Genomic DNA, 21,994 nt, shown 5'->3' on the forward strand with positions numbered 1-21,994 from the left:
GCCACCACGTCAAGGTTCCTTCCCCACTCTGAACTCTAGAGTACAGATGTGGAGACCTGCATGAAAGACTCCCTAAGCTTATTCTTACTAGCTTAGGTTAAAAACTGCCCCAGGGTACAAACTTTGCCTTGTCCTTGAACCCTATGCTGCCACCACCAAGCGTGTTAAACAAAGATCAGGGAAAGAGCCCACTTGGAGACGTCTTCCCCCAAAATATCCCCCCAAGCACTACACCCCCTTTTCTGAGGAAGGCTTGATAAAAATCCTCACCAATTTGTACAGGTGAACACAGACCCAAAACCTTGGATCTTAAGAACAATAAAAGATCAATCAGGTTCTTAAAAGAAGAATTTTAATTAAAGAAAAGGTAAAAGAATCACCTCTGTAAAATCAGGATGGTAAATACCTTACAGGGTAATCAGATTCAAAACAGAAAATCCCTGTAGGCAAAACCTTAAGTTACAAAAAGACACAAAAACAGGAATATACATTCCATTCAGCACAACCTATTTTACCAGCCATTTAACAAAAGGAAATCTAACGCATTTCTAGCTAGATTACTTACTAACTTAACAGAAGTTCTGAAGAGTATTCCTGATCTGTTCTCAGCAAAAGCATCAGACAGACAGACAGACCCTTTGTCCCCCTCCCGCCCCTCCAGGTTTGAAAGTAACTTGTCTCCTCATTGGTCATTTTGGTCAGGTGCCAGCGAGGTTATCTTAGCTTCTTAACCCTTTACAAGTGAAAGGGTTTTGCCCCTGGTCAGGAGGGATTTTGTAGTTCTGTATACAGAAAGGTGGTACCCTTCCCTTTATATTTATGACAGTGTATTATAAAGAATGGCCCTGACTAGCAAGTAGAAGGAAGGCCTTGAAAATAATGGGTTAAAGGACAAAAGGAATGAAGGAGGGAGGATGTCTGATTCAAAGATTAACTAATGAAATAAGGGGAAGTTTCTAAAGGCCTCTCTCTTTCTCTCTCTCTGATAGGGGTGATTGAAGACGATTTTCAAAAAGACAAAAAGAATGCCTTTTTAAAAGAAACCAGCAGAGACCTTTCAACCCTACATGCCAGTGTTATCTTCTGTGTGAACTCACGTATAAGGAAACAGCTGTTGGTCAGCAGGAAGGAGGGGAAAAGATAAGGAGTTAAGGCCTAGGGAAGAAAGGTAGTTTTAATGCGACCCAATAGAACATGGGTTCGCATACAACGTGGTAAAGCAGCGCTCCACTGGATCAGCACATCAGCTTCCAGCCGCAGCGCTCCGCTTCCCGCCACCGGTGAGTGCGGGGAGATTGGGGAAAGGATGCCCCCCCGCTTCTTATCCCCTGACCATCCCCTCCAGAGACCCTGCGTCCCTAATCACCTCCAGGACCCCACCCCCTATCCAACCTCCCCACACTCACTGGCGGCGGGAAGCAGAGTGCCACGGCTGGGAGCTGGTGGAGTAGAGCGGGCTGCTCCGCTTCCCACCACTGAGTGCCTGTCAGGGGGCGGAGGATGTGGATAGGGGTCTGGGCAGTCAGGGGACAGGGGGGTTCGGTAGAGGGTGGGGTCCTGGGGGTGATTAGGGAACGGGGGTCTCTGAAGGGGGCGGTCAGGGGACAAGGAGCAGGGGGGCAAAGGAAATTCGAGAACGCGGTCTCACCTATAGCGCGGTAAGATTTTTTTACTTCCAAGGACCATGTTGTATCAGAGTAGAGATGTAAGTGAGTTTGGTGATGTGCTTGGGGTGGATACCTGATTATCGTCCATTATCCTAATATTTGAGGCAGGCAATGTTGCAGTCATTGTGAGAGATGTTGGTGTATACTGAGGTGATATCCATGGTGGCGAGAATGGTGTCCTGAGGGAGGTGAACAACACTGTGAAGTTTCTGAAGGAAATCATCCGCATCCAAGAGGAAGATGGCCTTTTGTGTGGTAAGTGGTTTGAAGATAGTTTCTATGTATCCTGATTATCCCTTCAGTAAGAATGGCGTGGCCAGATATAATGGGTCTGCACAGGTTCCCTTGTTTGTGTATGTTGGGAAGCCTGTAGAAGGTCCCTGGGATGAATTCATGAGGCATAAAGTTGCAGAGTTTCTTTTGGAGTTTGGGGAAGGATTTGATCTTTCTAAAATTCCTTGGTGAATTGTGAAATGCGGTCGTCTTTGTGTTCTTTACAGTAGGTGGTGCCAGAGAGTTGTCAGTTGTCCTCAAGGTAGTCAACCTGGCTGAGAATTATGATGGTATCCCCTTTGTCTGCTGGTTTGATCACTGTCTGGTGGTTGGATTTCAGGGACTGTGAAGGATGTCTTGTTTGTTAAGGATTCCACAACCAATTTTTTTTCCTGAAGAAATCCATGTAATGAAGAAGTGTGTGATTTCATCCACTGTTGGCTGACCAGTCAGATGATTCTTTTTACTTAAAACTGTCGGTGGACAGTTGTGGGTCGTGCCATCATTATTGTGAAATAATTCTTTAAGTTGGAGTTGGTTCTCCACACATTTTGTATGGCATCAGGCTCTGACATGGGGCAGAATTTCAGTCCCTTAGTCCCCTGATAATTCAGCTCCAGTAGGGGCAGTCTTGAAAAATTGATGATTTTGGGTTGTCGTGTACTGTCCACATCGAGGGTCCTGGTGTCATTTTTCCAGAGGTGGTGTTCTGTGACTTGTGGAGTTATTGTAGTTTTTTTTTTTTAATGTTTTTTTTTGGGGGGGGGGGGTTCGTTTTGTTTTGGTGTTTTTTTATTTATTTTTTTAAATATAGCAGTCTGGTGTTTCTTGCATGACCTCCAGGTAGGTTTCATGATTTTCTTCCTTCCTGTGTTCTTGTTTGAAGTGGCCCCTTCTGGAATATGTGAGGTGCAGAAGATGATTCCTCAGTTTTTTCTGAAGTCCTTCTGCAGAGCTGCTCAGCATATTTGGAGTTGTATGTAGGAGACAAAGTGTTTTAGATATGAGTCTTCCGGCAATGTTTTGGGGATCATGAAAAGAGTGATAATGTATTTGCAGGTAATAAACCACACTGTTTTAGTTAAAATAAATTGCATTAAAAGCATGAAGTCAGAATAGCAATAGGACTTGCCATTCTAGACCTAATTAACAGTTCGAGTCCATCCCACTGCCTCTGCGAAAGGTACGTGCCTGGGGCTTATTATCACTAATAAATATTCTAAAATTCCCCACCACAAAAATATTCCCATCTAAATTAGACAGATACAGAACACGAAGACATACAAAGGAGGAGAATGGGGAAAGGAAGGACAGGGCTTAAAAAAAAATAACGTGAACCATAGTATACAGCAGCCAAATAATACATGCACTAGAGGACAAGTAGAAATTATAAGATACTAGCAAATTAACAAAAGCACAGCTTGAACTGTCATCTGCATAAACCATAGTACTACTTTGAATAAACTGACTGGAGTTTCTAGCACCATCTTTAAGATTCCTTTCATATGAACTAAAAACATTCAATACAGAGTATTAGCTCTACTTTAATGGCTAAATGATATATTTTCTTACCACATAATGTAGAGAAAAAAAATCAGTATGCCTCAATAATGACAAGGAATAAGATGACGCTCCACATAAGAAAATATGATAAGCATAAGGGGGGAGGAGAGACAAATGAATTTTCTCAAAAAAATCCCAAAATTAGGCTGGGTTTCAATAAATTAAGCATTTGATTTTATCTATGAATATCCAACACAAATTAAGGATTGCTCTTTATGACACATTTTTATAAAATTTGATTTCCCCTCACCCTCCAAAAAATACTACAAAGTTGACCTGCTTAACTCCGTTAAAAAATACCTGGGAGATATAACTAAGTTTTGCAGGACCTATTCTGTATATAATAATCTCTCTCATATACGTAGTCAATTACATGTACATTCTCATACTGTTTAACGTAAGTAAATAAAACAAGATTTAAAAAATTGGAAACAGCTTGAATTCATACACGAAAGTTAAGTATTTGTCCAAAATTATATATTTTCATTACCTCTCAAATTTTGCCTACAACTGAATTTTTAAACCACTGCTTTGTTTTACTCAAATTTTTAATTTGAGGTTAAGTACTCTTCAGATACCTAACAAATCTATTACATATTCAGCTAAAATGACAATTCCAACATTTACATACCAGTTTTATTACTCATCAAAGGTGCAAAAAACAGAATGGTAGATAGCATCTGTTATATTAATTGTACACGTGACAGGTTGGGTCACAGAAACCCCCTTGGGATTGCCACATGATGTGCTGAAACTGTCTCTGAGCCCATTTTCCCTGCCAGCTTGGGACTTCAGAACCCTGTTTGATTGAGCCAGACACACTAGCCTGCTGCAAACACAGACCGAGGTCTGAACCATGCCCCACCAAAAGCTGCAGACTTAACAGAAAACAGCTTAAGAAGTGCTCCTGTCTCTAGCACCCAGATACCCAGTTCCCAATTGGATCCAAACCCCAAATAAATCCATTCCACTCCATTTTAAGCTTATACAGGGTAAACTCATAAATTGTCCGCCCTCTATAACACTGATAGAGAGATATGCACAGCTGTTTGCTCCCCAGGTATTCGTCACTAACTCTGGGTTCAGTAATAAGCAAAAAGTGATTTTATTAAATATAAAAAGTAGAATTTAAGTGGTTCCAAGTACTAACAGACAGAACAAAGTAAGTTACGAAGCAAAATTAAACAAAACATGTAAGTCTAAGCCTAATACATTAAGAAACTGATTGCAGATAAAAATCTCACCCTCAGAGATGTTCCAATAAGCTTCTTTCACAGCTTCGACCCCATTCTAGTCTGGGCCCAATCCTTTCCCCTGGTACAGTCCCGATTCCAGCTCCAGTGGTAGCTAGGGGATTTCTCATGACTGCAGCCCACTTTGTTCTGTTCCACCCCCTTATATAGCTTTGGCACAAGGCAGGAATCTTGTGTCCCTCTGGGTCCCCACCCCTCCTTCTAAATGGAAAAGCACCAGGTTTCAGATGGATTCCAGTACCAGGTGACAGTCACATGTCCTGAGACATCCAAGCCTTCATTCTTCCTCGCCTGACTCACAGGAAAGCTTGCAAGTAAACAGACTCATTACAACCAACTGTCCTAGTTGATGGGAGCAATCAAGATTCCAAGCCACCATTAATGGCTCACACTTTACATAGTTACAATAGGAGTTAAGAGTAACACTTCATATTTCTAGCTTCATATACAAGAATGATATATTTATACAAATAGGATGACCATACTCAGTAGATTATAAAATTTGTAATGATACCTTACAATAGACCTTGTTCATGAAGCATATTCCAGTTACATTATATTCACATTCATTAGCATACTTTATAACATTATATGGAATGCAATGCGTCAGCCCAAAATAACTAAAATTGAAACAAATAAATCATCATAGTGAAATAAAATATCCAATAGATAAATATTCCATTATTTTACATGTTACAGATGAACATTCAGTCTATTAAAAAAAATGTCCATTGTTTTCAGAATAAATTCACCACTACTTTATTTTAATAGATACTGAATGTGCCTAAGATACAACAATCAGTAAAGTTGATCCTTACCCTTAAGTGGCTAAGTCTTATTCAACTCTTTAAAAATGTTTTGTTTATCGTCAAGGTCCAAAACTCCTTGAATGATAGACTTTATTCATCATTCAAATTTTCTTTTTATGGGGGTCCTAAAGCAACACTTTAGATTTAATACATCTATCTGAAGGACTTTAGGGAGACATTTTTCAATCAAATAAATTGAATTTTGAGTTTCAATGTCATTTTGGTTAATGTACCACTCTGATTTTCTCTGATTCTTGACCAGCTACAGCTGGTACCATGAATAACTACATATAGACAATTATTTTACAATGCCTTCCTCCCCCTCCATTTCTTACGCCTCTATTAAATGGAGAAAAAGAAGTACGTTGCTTTATGGAGAAGGTCTCGAAAGGGGGAACGCGAGAAATTGATTCAGTATGTTCAGGGATATTTTGGAGCAGTTTATTAAGTGAGAATTTGGGTTTTAAGAATATTCTCTTTAAAAAGTTTCAGTATCTGTTCCACCTTTGCATGTTATCATCCCCAAAAAATAGGACCACAATAGTAATAAAAGAGAAAGTCTTTCAGACATACTCGTACAATATACTATACAACTAACACAGAGATGCAAGCTACATCAGATTTAAGTGACCATAACTATTCTGGCTTCACTTCCCAACCCTGCCTGGGGATTTGCACTTGTCAACTGATGAAGCGTGACACTAAATAAGAATTTTGGCCAGGATGAAAGAAGCAAGTTTAAGGTTGAAGAAGGGCATAACTGTTTTTTTATGTTAGTGCAATTGTTATGGTGCAGCAACATACCCCCAAACTGCTTCTCAGCACAGCATACCCCAAAAAAACCACCACTGACTCTAAAAATCTGCAAATTGACATAAAAAGTACATGTAAAAGCACACAGAGAAACCTTACTGAACTCAAACTACAGTGCCTATGAAAATACACTGTAAACCAGTCTCACTATGTCCAAACTGTAGATTAATGTAGGAGCCTCAATGCTTTGAGTTTAAATATTTTCCTTAAGTATTTGAATCTATGATGTACTACAGCAAGTCCACGCTATGCATTCAAAATCAGAGAAAGAACATTAACTGAAGTCCTATATCTAGTCAATTACTTGAAGTCTATTTCCTTTCTGGTGTTTTGAGGATATTGCTGGACATAGTCCCTGCCTCATTAGAATCTTAGATGGTATCTGAGGAAGGAGGTAATAAAAAGCCCCTCCATCCATGTACTTCAGTAGGGTGCAGTACAGATCAGCTACCTAATCCTGCTACTGGCACTTTTCCCCACAAAGAGCAGTGTCTACTATATCAGGATGGAGAAAAAAATAAACCAGCTTCAACAAAAGAAATGGGGTCCACAAATAGGAAAATTTCTATCTCTGGCTGTAAATTCCTCTATGACACTAGGATTTTACGTCTAATAAAAAAAAGTTGCAATGAGAGGACAGAAAACTGGAATGTCTTATTGTTGGTTTTATAAAATCAGTGTGCAGGAATTGAAACAATACTTGACAGTGACTTCTATAATTTAATAGATGATAGTTTTCTGTCAAGAGTTGGTTGCTCAATCTGAGTTCTTATTTTAAATTCTAGGGAAAACAACAACTCCATGTAAACAGATTTTGTAGTCTTATCAATGTCATGCTTCCCATACTGATCACATTTACAACCACCTAAGCTTTCATCACTTCAGACAGTTTATAACAAATACATAAGCACAACAAAGTATGTATTGAACTCTTACTAACTTCTGCAAATTTCTAATCGGAAATATAAAAGCAAAACAAAGGAAAATAAAAATTAATAATTAAAAAACAATGCTCTACTGGATTGTTTGCATAACTCCCTCCCTCTTCTCCCTTTTGTATAATGAAAGAGTGTAAAAAAGAAAACCCATCTTAGGGTTAGAGAGATTTCTGGTAAGTTTATTAGCATACAGATAGCTTAAAGTGACCACTCACACTTCTTCAGAATACCAGACCTGATAATTCTGGGAACAGAGGGGGCTCACCCCCACCAGCGAGACCTTGAATGCAGTGTGCATTGTCATGCTGCAAGAAGGCCGCCATTTTGAAGAGCGTGTCATCACATCAGTGGGGGCAGGGAATACTATTTAAAATGGCACCCACTATCCAATACTGGACCAAACATATCCAGTTTGGTCTCAGTTCTAGATGGGGGAAAAACATTAGAAATGCAAGACTGTCTGGTTTAAAACCACATGAACTGACTGCCCAGTGTAGATTTTTTAATTGTTTTAATATTGTTTGTTGTGTAATGCTTTTACTTACAAATAAAATAGGCTTGCATCGGAAGTGATGTGCAGTACCTTATAACTGTGGGAAATTACCCTGTTAGTCTCCATAAGGTCTACTTAAGCAGAGTCTTTTACTAGGAATAAGACAGGGAAGGCAAGGAACTGTTCATCCTGGAGATACACCGGGTCAGATGGGACACAGATGTATCTCTTCACCCAAGAGGTGATGGCCAGGGGAGCCAGACGACAGAGTGTAGGTGCGCCTACTGTTCTACAAAGAGGGAGTGCAGATGCAGTTGCCTTGAATTGCACCTGTATTCCAATACATATGGACTCAATACCCCAAATAAAAATGCACAAACAACGGTGTATTAAAGAAACATTGATTAGTGGGGGGAAAAAAGGAAAGCAGATAGTAAAACAATGTATCATGTATTCAGTTTTTCTATTTTTTTTCATTTATACGTTTCTACAATATGCTACAGAAATTACCACCCTACATCATTACCAGCTTCCAAACAATTAAGCTTAATAATCTACTAGAAACATACTACTAGGCTGCTTGTTGGGCTCATAGTTGAAGGATACAACGGCCTGGTTGTGCTAAAATTAAGCTCACTGGAATTTCAGTACAGGCCCTGATGGAAGGCTATAGCATGAAATTAAGCTAAGCACTAATATACAAAAGGGGGAATGTATTTTTCTCCTCAATAGGAGGACTTTACCATGCAGGGTTTATTCCAATGTGTGGTTGTTTTACTTTTTGGTGGTGGTTTTGCTTTATTTTGGTTTGGGTTTTTTGCACTAAGTATTTAGACTTTGATTTAAAAGGATGGGGTATAAATCCAAATCTACCCCCCTTCCACCCAAAATTAGTGATTTGCTATTTCTTTGTAAAGGGAATGAAACCCAGGATTTCTCGCTCTCATCATTCCTCTGCTCAGCAAATATCTGTGAAACATACTGGCTACAAGTCCCATCCCACTCTAGTGCTGGCACACAAAATACTGTCAGTTACTTTTTTAGCTCAATGAAAGAGATCTGGGATCGCTCTAAAACTTCCAGCCCTACTGTGGGCGTCAATATGCCGCCACGATGGATTTTTTTTCATTTTTTTTTTTTTTTTTTAAGTCTAGGAAGTTACATACAAAAGTATGTTAAAAGATCATTATTACGGATACAATGTCAAATCAAGCACTCAAAAATAAGAAAATGACAGAAGTTAAGTTAACCTCTGCATTAAGTTATGCATCTTAATTCAGCCCCCTTGTGTGAATGCATTATGATACAATCTACTTACATGGTCACATATTTTTGCTGTTGGATTCTTGCCTCGTTCAGTGCTCAGGATGGACCTGCTCCAGGGATCAACCAGGGTTGTACAGCAAAAGAGACTCTTGTCTGTAGGACCCCTCTCCCTTGTTAGCTGCTATTTTCATCTTAAACATTCCGAACACTGAGCCCAAGCTTCAACATCAGAGTTTTGCCATCAAGTTTAACACAGGCAGAATCAAGAGAATCATTTATATTTAATAGTTATCCAAGTGCTGGGTTGTTTTTTTTTTTTCCATTACATCTGGATGAGCTGGCTCTCACATTTCAGCACACATTTTGCTTTAACATGATCACTACTTGTAGCTTAACAGTTTGATGGTTCTTAGCACTGAAATGGCAAACTCTCTTAAGACCACTGTCATTTATACACTGTTGTAACCTGGGAAACCCAGCATTGACGGATAGCTCAGGAATTGTTAGAACACACAATCTGTTAACTGCAGCTCTGATAATTAAACAATATTAAATTTGTACCTTCACACACACCTGAGTTTCCCTCTACTAGACAAGAATAAGCAATGAAGGATTATGCTGAGTTGAAAGCAATAACGTACCAAATTTACAAGAGGAGAAACAGAATTGGCAAAAATTTTCACTCTTTTTTTGTTTAATGGTTAAAGGTTAATTTAGTTTTTTCCACTCGTCTCAGAAGCTAGCATAATTTAGCATTCATCAATGCCTTATGTAAATACTATAGCTGTTGATGAAAAGAACAGGCCTAAGGTTGTATGTACTCATTATTAGTAACGGAGGTCATATAAACAAGTAAATGAAAGACCTCTAATTTTACCACAGCTGAGAATCACAACTTGACAAAAATCCATTTACATAACACTTCACTGTGATTTTCATGGATACTGCTAGTTACACACAATTTTTTGTTGCATGACCACCATATACATGCCAGCATTTCTGAAAGATCAATATGATTTGAAGAAATCTGAAGCCAATTGAAAATATATATATATATTCTTTTTTCAACAGACAAGCGTTGTAATGCAGTATATTGTTTTTGTTTTGTCATAATAGAACACTTCTAAACTCTTCTAACACACAATAAATTACAACTTCATAATTTATTCATCTTCGGATCAAATAATTCTCACAACCCACCATACCCTCTGCACCCCACACAAGAGTCTTCTTTTTTTTTTTTAATTTTAATCTTACTCCACTTCTCAGCAATTCCTAAAAACAGACTCTGAGGTAAAGATTAATTACAAAATACGACCATATGGATTTGCTACTATATAAAAACTATTTTAATAAATAACTCAACATAACACTTGCAGTGGGTAAGGTAAAAACAACATACAATCACTGGAATTCAAAGGAATTCAAAAGGTGGTTGGATCAGCCATACATTTATTGATACATCTTATACCCAAGGAAAGGTAATCTTTGCAAAATGTATATTGGCTCTTTTGACTAGCTATATTAGGGACTCCTCCTGGATTTCAAAAAGTTCTCCAGTTTCAGCACAGCAGCTCAAGTATAATGTGAAGCCAAGATGATCCAGAGTCATATGGCTTTCTATGACTAATTCAATTCAACATGGAAATTACTCTTCTACTCTACTTCCTTCTGAACTAGCTTTGTGATTCACCTCTAAATCCCAGGCTGGGAAATTCTGCGAAAGAGTTTTCCCAGAGAACCTAACCAACTTCTAGGAAAAGAGGTCTGTGCCCTGACACATCTGACTTTCCTGCCACCTGGAAGAGAGAAGAGGAATGTGCTTTTCATTCTCTTCTCCCTTCTTGAATATGGGCTGAGGATTCCCACCACTATGCCCCCCTCCCCAGTCTTTTGCAACTCACAGCTGTTTTAAGGGGTAAATCACAATTTATCTTTCAACAGTTTCATATACACTGCCTATATTCTAAGTGAAGAAAGTAATCAAGTTGGTTGCTCTTAGGTCACAGAAAAGGCAAGAATTCATGTCTCCCAGCAAGAGAAGCAAAGATAGACTTTTCTTTCCCACACTTCGAGAACCACCCCCACACACACACCCCGCAGCTCAGCACTGACTACGCCTGTACTGTCCCTTTCAGACAGCAGTTCAATGAAGCCTTACTAGAGAAGCTGGTGAGTTTCTCTGCTGCTCAGAACATAGCACACTGAAAATGAACAGATCATTATAAAATGCACCGCTGCCCTTCCCACTCATTAGAGCAAGCTGCCTTCTTTGCAATGGCAATTTTTTATTTTATTTTTTTAAATCTTGGACACTATAACCGAACACCTGACTTTCAGCATGCACTGAAGTTTCCCAGATTTGACCTGTGACAGCATCTGGGGGAACAAGTTGCAGAAAAAAGGACTCTGACAACACGCTGCTCTTTCCCAGCGAGTTTTTTCTCTAGCAACTAGCACCATGGTATTAATTTTCCTCTGTACTCAATATAAGTAATAATCCAATTATTTCTGGTAATTACAAGATGGAAGTAATATCTTCTAAAACACAATAAATTAGAAAAGTAGCATTTTCAATATGTACAACTATATAATACCAATTTAGCTTTACCTCCTGTGATATGTAAGAGGCATAACTAAGTTTTTGTACACAATTTTTTAGAAGATCTAAAATGTATTAAATGATTAAATAAACAACCTCCACCAGTAAATACTTTGCAATTGGTATTACTGAAAATGTTATACTAGTAAATAAATGACAATCTCACATATCTGGAGGATTAGATTCGAATGGAAGATTTTTTTTCAGAAGTGTTTGAATAAGGTCAGACTTATATTATATAGCTTGTGTCACAAACACAAAGGGAAGGGTAACCACCTTTCTGTATACAGTGCAATAAAATCCCACCTGGCCAGAGGCAAAACCCTTTCATCTGTAAAGGGTTAAGAAGCTAAGATAACCTCGCTGGCACCTGACCAAAATGACCAACGAGGAGACAAGATACTTTCAAAGCTGGAAGGGGCGGGAACAAAGGGTCTGTCTGTCTGATGCTTTCGCTGGGAACAGATCAGGAATGCAGCCTTACAACTGTTTGTTAGTAAGTAATCTCGCTAGAAATGCGTTAGATTTTCTTTTGTTTAATGGCTGGCAAAATAAGATGTGCTGAATTGAATGTATACTTCTGTTTTTGTGTCTTTTTGTAACTTAAGGTTTTGCCTACAGGGATTCTCTGTTTTGAATCTGATTACCCTGTAAGGTATTTACCATCCTGATTTTACAGAGGTGATTCTTTTACCTTTTCTTTAATTAAAATTCTTCTTTTAAGAACCTGATTGATTTTTTATTGTTCTTAAGATCCAAAGGCTTTGGGTCTGTGTTCACCTGTACAAATTGGTGAGGATTTTTTATCAAGGCTTCCACAGGAAAGGGGGTGTAGGGTTTGGGGGGATATTTTGGGGGAGGACGTCTCCAAGTGGGCTCTTTCCCTGTTCTTTGTTTAACACGCTTGGTGGTTGCAGCATAGGGTTCAAGGACAAGGCAAAGTTTGTACCCTGGGGAAGTTTTTAACCTAAGATGGTAAGAATAAGCTTAGGGGGTCTTTCATGCAGGTCCCCACATCTGTACCCTGGAGTTCAGAGTGGGGAAGGAAACTTGACAGCTTGTTTTCCCGATAAGTATTTCACATGGTGTAACGGGTCTTGAGCAACACATTAGTATCATTTTTATGCTTTCTCTGCTGTACATCATATAAACCCACTAATAATAGCATCCAGGACTTTTTGTGACGGATTCTGCATAGATTTAAATAGATTTATTTGGTCATTGATAATTTACTGAGGCCTCACTCCTCATCAAATCAGTTCAAGTTAGGAGTAGGTTTGTCTCCATGCAGAATCAGACACTGTACTAACTTCCCCCTATGAAGAGGAAAGTATATGGAGGTGCACAGAGAAGAGAATAAATTCCATACTTCATGATTGCAGGCAATATTTATGTTCACAGTGACAAAAGGAAACATGACTGATTGTTAAGTACATGGTGCCTGACAATACAGTCACCACGCAGGCAAAACTCATTGACTTTAAGGGGTCATTGCATGAAGCAGCACGATACCCTGGCATATATTAAATAAAAGGTGTCAATAATATAATTGTACTATGTCCTCTGCCACAGACTGCAAAAAAAAAAATCTGTAAGTCATCATGATGAAGCACGAACTTGCAAAATATTGTAATTAACAAGCAGTAAATATTACCCCATATTAAATCAATGTATCTGATGTCCAACATGGCTCTTGTATTCTCTGACATGAATGGGGGTTGGGGCATCCCCACACGTCATCAGTAGAAGATAGCTTAATGACCATTTGAGTATTTGCTCATTATTATTTTAGTATTTTCTGTATGCATGAGAAAATTAACATGAAAGCAAAAAGAAGCCAGACTATGGCAAACAAATGTACCCTTTTGTCAACAGTTCCTTTATATAACAATTACTTTGTCTGTATTCTTCGCACCCAAAAATAAAACGGAAAGAGCAGTCACAATGCATAGGTATTAAAGAAGATAAAGTGAGGAGTTTATAGCATGCGTTTAGCATACAATTTTGAATAGTTCCTTATTCTTCTTCTTGAGTTAAAGCTCATTTCTTTGAAGAGATTGTTATGAGGAAAGCTGTTTTGCTGAAACAGATTACATTATGACTTACCTGAATCAAGGATTCACTCAGCTTCTTTTCATCCACCTCTAAAATAATATTTTTTATTTCTTCATAAGGCATTCGGAAAGATCCCAGAAAGATTGCTGAAATTAAATAGGAAGTTATTAAAAACAAATAAGTCAAAAGTATGAAGCAACATCATATTTTAAGTAATATTTTTACTGCAAAAACACATTCAGAAATAGGTTAACTATAGGTCAGATTATCTACAGGAAAAAACAAATTTATATAGAAGACTACATAAAGTTTTAGCAAAATAAGTCGGTTATCTCATGACAATTTCTAATGACAAATGTCCACATTCTTAAAAAATAAAAAGGCAATTATATTTTCCCTCCTTGATGATTTGAACTGACAGGCCAAAGACTGAAATAAGTGCAGGGAACTGGACTAGACGACCTAGAGTGACCAGATGTCCCGATTTATAGGGACAGTCCTGATATTTGGGGCTTTTTTTTTTTTTTTTTTTTTTTAAACCTAGGCACCTATTGCTCCCCACATCCTGTCCTGATTTTTCACATTTGTTATCTGGTCACCTTTTGACCCCTTGAGCTCTCTTCCTGTCCTATGATTCTACTCTCTCATACTGCAACACACACCCTCACAAACACTGAAGCAATTTTCTATGAAGGGTGAAATGTCTGCACTGCTACTGTACCTACTGGACGTATGCTGTGAATAGAATATTTCAATCTCTTACTTTCAATCCTGCCCCTTTCACAAAAAGCACTCACATGTATGTGTAAATTGTGCACTTGAGATTGTTAATAATCATTGGGAGCTGGTACTCTATGGCATTGTGTGAGATAAAGTGCTGAAAAAATGCAACATCAACAGCAGTACAACATTTCCCAAAGGGATAAACATGATGTGGGAAAAGACACGTGGCCCTCCTCCCCACCTCTACTGGGGTAGTAGCGGGGCCAGTACTGAGGTGAGCACATGCTGTATACTTTTAAAGCCTAACACAGCTCTGAGGCTCTCAAAGAAATTTAAGATGAGTTAGCTGAAATATCTCAGGGAAGCCCCATTGCTGTGTGGCCCCTGTGCTAATCTATACTCTTCCAAATGGATTTTGGACTTAAAAGTCATCAAGTAGTCCTGATAGGCTACCACAGTTGCAACCATCTGAGCTGCAATAACTTGAAGGGGTGTGTCAAGGTTCCTCCCCCACTCTGAACTCTAGGGTACAGATGTGGGGACCTGCATGAAAACCTCCTAAGCTTATTCTTACCAGTTTAGGTTAAAACTTCCCCAAGGTACAAATTAATTTTATCCTTCGTCCCTGGATCTCCACTGCCACCACCAAACTTTAACTGGGTTTACTGGGAAACGTAGTTTGGACACATCTTTCCCCCAAAAATCCTCCCAACCCTTGCACCCCACTTCCTGGGGAAGGTTTAGTAAAAATCCTCACCAATTTGCATAGGTGACCACAGACCCAAACCCTTGGATCTGAGAATGAAAAAGCATTCAGTTTTCTTACAAGAAGACTTTTAATAGAAGTAAAGGAATCACCTCTGTAAAATCAGGATGGTAGATACCTTACAGGGTAATTAGATTCAAAACATAGAGAATCCCTCTAGGCAAAACCTTAAGTTACAAAAAAGACACACAGACAGGAATAGTCATTCTATTCAGCACAATTCTTTTCTCAGCCATTTAAAGAAATCATAACACATACCTAGCTAGATTACTTACTAAAAGTTCTAAGACTCCATTCCTGTTCTATCCCTGGCAAAAGCAGCATAGACAGACAGACACAAACCCTTTGTTTCTCTCCCTCCTCCCAGCTTTTGAAAGTATCTTGTCTCCTCATTGGTCATTTTGGTCAGGTGCCAGCGAGGTTACCTTTAGCTTCTTAACCCTTTACAGGTGAGAGGATTTTTCCTCTGGCCAGGAGGGATTTTAAAGGGGTTTACCCTTCCCTTTATGACAGGGTGTCAAATCAGCTTGTCAGAGAAGAGTGTCTCAGATCAGTTTCTACCAGTGACCCAATGTGGCCAAAGTTTCTACCTGAGGTTGGCTTCTGTGCCATCATTTTCAATACTGGCTCCATGTAGACTTCAACATTAACCGTGCCTTGGCACAGTTGTGTCAAGGTGAGCCATGTCTGTGCTAACACGAACACCCTGGCCATGATATGGCTCTCCATCCCATCTGACAATGTCGTCACAGCATCATGTGGTGTTCTCATGTGGCTACACAGTCCAATCTGTGAGAAGCAAGATCCTGAACAGATGTCACAAGGGAACATGCAGTTTCCCACTGAATACTTGACAGGATGCTTGGCCTTTTTTTAAAAATCAGTTTTTCCACATCTATCTTCTTCAAAGTGTTTACAACCTTCATTGATAGTTGCTCTTCATTATGTGTCTGATATCAAAATTTATGTTGAATGAGCTAAGATTCTATTTAAACATGTCAAAAATATTTTCATTGACCACCCCTCCTGTGCTTTCTGAGAAACCTTTCTTTCGGAGTCTATCATCACTCATTCTAATAACATGACCAGGCCATAAGGTGAGCTTTGATAATTATTGCTTTGATACTCTTTCAACTATGTTAATATTTGAGCCTGTCTCTCAATAATGGACTTTCAAAATAGGAGAGAGACAGCACATGTGACCAACACAGAGGGACCGTCCTCTACACTGACCTAGCTGGGGATCAAGCTAGATGCATAGGCTGGTATACTGCAACTCCCTCAGGATAAGCTTTGGGAGATACTGGGCTTAATTAGAAGAGGTAGAGGGGCAAAGAAAGTTACACTCTGTGAACTGCAGTCTAGTCACAACTTTCCCTGCTCGGTGGTAGCCCTGGGGTTAGCAGTGACCACTGCAAGCATAGAAAGACCTCACCATTTTAAAAGAGTTATTAGAAAGATGGAGGAGGATTTCATCCCCAGGGTGTGGGGACAATTTCTGAGCAATTTTAATGGAGTGTCATTCTGAAGGGAATGTATGAATAATGGAGGTTGATTTTAAGATCTACTCAGATGCTTTGGAAGGGATGGGTTTTGGGATATTTTACCAAAGCAGATAGTTCACCCAAAAAATGGTTCTCCACCTGGATGGTAACAGGGATAGTGCAGAGTATAACATTCCTGGAATTTTTCTTGTTTAGGTTCCAGTGGTTATTTGGGGAATGGAGTTTGCAAATAAAAGGGCTTGTTTCTGGTGTGACAACATAGCTGGTATACGTTATCCATCACCAGTCCTCCAGATCACACAAGGTTATGTGATTGGTAAGGGCATTTGTACTACCATGTTTAAGCATTAGCATCTATTTCTCTTCCAAGCATGTGCCCAGGGTTGATAATAGCATAGCACATGCACTGTCTCATTTTCAGATGGACAGATTTTGGGATCTGGCACCAGGAGCCAACAAGGAACCCGAACAAATACCACTAACTATGGAATCTTGGCATATGATGGTTGTCAGTGTAGCACAGAGATCGGTATCTCCGCAAACATTGCAGAGTTAAATTCTGTGCAATTCCAGGATCTGGAAGGCCTGTCACCAATATGGCCCATTGCAGAGAAATATATGCTGCAGTGCATGGTTTTGTTAGCAATCCAACAGCTGGCATCTTCAACCATCTCTACTCACCTGTCAGCCCTTACATCTGTCAATGGCTAAGCTGTTACCCAGTGTTTTAGTTCAAAAGTTTAGAGTGGGGTGGTCTGGAAGCACCAGCCGGAGTGAGGATACATGTCATTCCATCACCGTTAACACACTTAGGGATCTGATGTAGATCCTGAAATCCATACGTGAGGCTGTGGACAGGAGATGGCCTTATTCAGGCTGGCATTTGTGGCAGCCTTTTTTGGAGCTTTTAAGATCAGTGAGCTAGTAGCTGGATCCTGTAAGGATTCTTCTGGCAGGTCTTTGGAACTGAGGGATATACACTGGAAGGGGTGATTGGTTATATTCACCTGGAAGTCGTCAAAAATGGATCAAGGGGGCGAGAGTGAATCCACTATTCTACAGGAAGGTGGCAAGCCTGGGATCTTCCCTGTGGAGGCTGCGAGGGCACACGTGGCAATAAGACCAGGGAGGATGGGCCTCTCTCATATGGTTCCCTCTCATTCAGGATTGGGGCAGCAACAGCAGTCGCCCAGCTGAGTATGGGAGCTAAAGCAATTCAGGTAATTGGGCATTGTCATTCTGAAGCTTACAGAATGTATGTGAGACCGCAGGTGGGGAATCATTGTTACTTTTCCATTGTGTTTTCATTCCATATGTGCGTAGATGGGCCAGGCAGATAGTGGTATGGTTCTGCAATTCCCCACCACCACCTCCACAACGACCACTTGGCCTGGGAATATGAAGGGGACTTGCTCCTTAAGGAATTTATCAAAGCTGCCTTTAAGAATCAATGCACAGCGACACGTCATCCTGCCACTAAGTATTGAGGCCACAGCTCTACCTTAAATCTCAAAACCGAATTAAAAGTAGCTTGGTTTTCACAGGTAATTACCACCTCGAGCTACCACTAAATTCAATGGGATGGCGGGGGGGGGGAAGAGGAGGAAGACAGGAGACAGAGATAAGACCAACTGTTTAGGTCAATTGGTTCTGTGTCATGCGGCTAACTTTAGGTGACCAAGTCATAAAGTTTTGGCCTGATTGAGCTCTTAGCCCATGACAGTTAGAAAATGAGAACCTACATGTTTCTCAGCAGTACTAATTAATAACGTATTTTTTCTGTAAGCCTGCACATATTTTGTTGCTACATTTTTAAAATACTTTCCAAAAATCCTCATTAAGTAGAATTATATAGGGTCAGATTGCAAGGCTATTCTTGACGTGGGCAATGAGGCAGGCATATACTAGCGTTATCATAGATGGCAGTAATAGATTCTTTACTCCAAAAATGAACAGAATTGTATTGGGCAGAAGTATCTGCCCTTGCTTTCAGGGTAAATTATGCTGGTTTAGTGAAAATAATGGTAAAGAACAGACATAATGATAATAACTAAATGTTTTTGTTAACCGATTTAAATATTAAAGATTCCCCAGTTTAGGATAGGACTTGCAGCCTGCACAGGTATTAACTGGGGACTTCCAAACACAAATGTGTGAAATACTTCAAAGCTTCTCCATGTGTTAAATTCAATGGGTAAAGCTTTTCATTTTAAAATGTTTGTTTTAACATTTCCTATTCCACACATTAAATGAATCACTGCATCAATGTACATACCTCTTGCTTTATATAAATTTTGCAAATTCACAATCCAAGTAATTCTCAACAATTATTCCACCCTTCATAGAAAGGTTTAATGGCAGTAAGACCTTGCATTACTAAGATTTCATTATATTTCTGAGACACGTAACATTACATTTAGAAGTACATATCTACTATGAAGTGTTACTTAAACAATTAGTACAAATTTACTTATCTAAATGAAATGCGTTTTGTGATTACTAGCTCTCCTATTCTCACTTGCTCTTGTGCTCTTTTAAACAACAGGTCACACAGTCATTAGTCTGAATTAGTTCTGTGGTACAATAACAATAAGTCAAAATGGGATGTGCTTTAGATGGCTAGAGGGGCACAGCTATTGAGAGACGAGTCCAAGTTTTTTCATGAGTCATGCTATCACAGAGTCCCAAACAGCAGCTCCTAAGAAATTTCCCCAGAGGGAGATGGAGTGCAACAGAAAATGAAGTTATTTACCTGTAACTGGAGATTCTTTGAGATGCATGGCCCCTACCTGTATTCTGCTGACGGTTATGCACATGTGCCGGGAGCTGGAGCTTTCAGTGTTCGACAGTCCGCACAAGCATCCTATGCAGCCTCATGGTTAAGCCTGAGGTGATAAAGGATGCAGCAGGCAACTGGCATCTCCAGTTCCTTCTCTACCACAGATCTATGGGATCCACAGCAGAGGGTAAGTACGGTGCATTTGGAATTCTGATAGAGACCACACATCTTGAAGAACCTCCAGTTACAGGTAAGTATGTTCATTTTCTTCTTTGAGGGATAGTCCCTATTGTATTCCACCAAGAGCAAGTAACCAGCACTACCTATGTGGGAAGATAGTGTAAGGAGACTGCGGAATGGAGAATTGCTGCTCCAAATGCATCACCCATGGCAGAATCATGCACTAGAGCAGTGTGTGTGGAATAAGATGTGTATCGAACACCACATGGCTACTTGCACATGTCTGCAAGGGGCACACTGTGGAGTGCGGCTGTAGTTGATGCTTGTGCTCTCGTAGAATGGGCCCAAATCTCTTTGGGAGGATTGTCCCAATAATTGATAGCAGTGCGTAATGCACTCTGAGTCCCACTTGGAGATTCTCTCCGTGGAAATGGCTTGCCTTTGAATCTCTCTGCTATGGCTACTAAAGCAGAGGAGATTTCCGGAAGGGCTTTGTCTAATCAAGATGAAAAGCCAAAGCTCTCCGAACATCTAACAAGTGAGACCTCCTTTTTCCATTAGAGGTGTGAGGCTTGGGGAAGAAGGTATGTAAATGTATGACTTGACTGAAGTGGAACTCGGAAACCACCTTGGGTAGGAACTTAGAGTGAAGACGTGAAGAGACCTTGTCTTTATAGAAAGTGCTGAAGGGGGAGAAGGGTTAGCTACCATGTCTCCCAACCCTCCTAGCTGATGTAATAGCTATAAGGAAAGCGACTTTCATGGAAAAGAGAAATAGCGAGCAGGAGGGAGTGGTTGTCAATGAGGTGAGATCCCATTGGGGGGTGTCAAGGCTGATTCCCCACTCTGGCACTTCGAGTACAGAAGGTGGGGGCCCGCAAGAATTCTAAAAATTAATACTGGCCACTCCAGGCTTGTATTAAACTCCCAAGGTTACAGCTTCTCTCTGACCTTGGATGGGTAGATGCTGCCACCACCCAAATGCAAAAAAACAAACAAACAAAAAAACCCTTTTGAGAACCCAGGAAGGCGCACTTGGGAATTCCTTCCTGTGGGGTAGCCTCAAGCTCTTTCACTCCCCCAGCTTTATGGCTCAGAGTGCTTAATGGCAGCTTTATGGAACTGAGTGCTAGTCCCGAGTCCTTCAGAAAGAGGAAATACCCCAAGGGTAGTGGGATGCCCATCGCTTCGGGGACAAGGCCCTGTCGTGTAGCCCAGGAAGTGAAATGCATCCATTTGGCTCAATATGAGCACCTTGCGGAGTCTTTCCTGATGCTTCAAAGGACACTTGCACTGGCAGAGAGTACTCCTGAGCTAGTGGACGTAGCCATCCAAAAACCAAGCCATCAATCGACGGGTGTGCAAGTTGGGGTGTCTGAGTCTGCTGTTGTGGTGAGTAGCTCTGGGAACAGCCAAAGCATGAGTGGAAGGTGCTTCAACATGCAGAGGAGAAGTGGGAGCCCGAATTGGTAAGGCCAGCAGGGGGCGATCAGGAGTTGCTGCTTTCTCTCATCTGACCTTGTGGACTACTTGTGGTAGGAGGAGCCAGGTGGGGGCGGGGGGAAGCATAGCATGTGCAGTCCCACCAATTCATGGTTAGGGCATCCCACAGAGACTGGGCTCTGATTTCTCTCCTTGAACAATATTGGGTGCATCTGTTGTTGTTGTGGAATGCGAGAAGATCCCTCACTGGAGTTCCTCATCAGTCAAAGATGTCCATGACTGCAGAGTCACGAGGGTGGAGCAGGGGTGTTGTAGCTTGGAATACTCTGAAGTCACCTGGATGACCAATGAGTTCGGTAGAGAATGAGAGAACAGGAACACTGACCCTTTGGTAGGGACACAGTATTACTTCTCAACCCCTTTCAGGATGTGTGGATGTGTGGCTGGGGTATGCCAGTGCATGCCAACTGGAGGATGTCACCACTGGTTGGTAGGACCACACTCATTGGTATCAAACTGTGTAAGATGTCAAGCAGCTGGTGCTGACTGTCTTGTACCTCCTCTAAGGGGATCTATAGGACATTGGCTATTCTCCACAGCAATTCTTGGAACTGGTGATAGTTGTCCAACAGAGAGGAGGGGATTGAAGGAGTGGCTGCATCTGGAGAAGATGAGGGATACCGGTGAAGTTGGGCTAACCAGCATGTCAACCAACACTGTCGGAGCACCTACCTGACAAGGGTTGTGGTGGCAACGTGGAGAAATTCTCCTGAACCTAGTGGGATCTTTCAGAGCATGAATATTGGGGCCACAACCCAGTTGACCTGCTGTTGCATAGCCTGGGACCACAGTGCCAGATAACAACT

General features: G+C 40.5%; 1 protein-coding gene across 8 annotated transcripts in view; it reads right to left on the bottom strand.

Moving 5' to 3' along the window:
* The window catches only part of DIAPH2 (diaphanous related formin 2), an 807,504-nt gene that overhangs the window by 484,581 nt on the left and 300,929 nt on the right, over positions 1–21,994 (bottom strand). For all 8 annotated transcript variants that reach the window (XR_012160923.2, XM_073360856.2, XM_073360854.1 and 5 more), the window contains one exon: positions 13,784–13,878. Coding sequence is in view for 7 of the 8 variants with exons in the window: in XM_073360856.2 (XP_073216957.1) it covers positions 13,784–13,878 (95 nt within the window). In the remaining variant the exon portion in view is untranslated. The remainder of the gene's footprint in view (positions 1–13,783; positions 13,879–21,994) is intronic.

The sequence above is a fragment of the Lepidochelys kempii genome, chromosome 9 (genome assembly GCF_965140285.1).
Source record: "Lepidochelys kempii isolate rLepKem1 chromosome 9, rLepKem1.hap1, whole genome shotgun sequence".
NCBI lineage: Eukaryota > Metazoa > Chordata > Testudines > Cheloniidae > Lepidochelys > Lepidochelys kempii.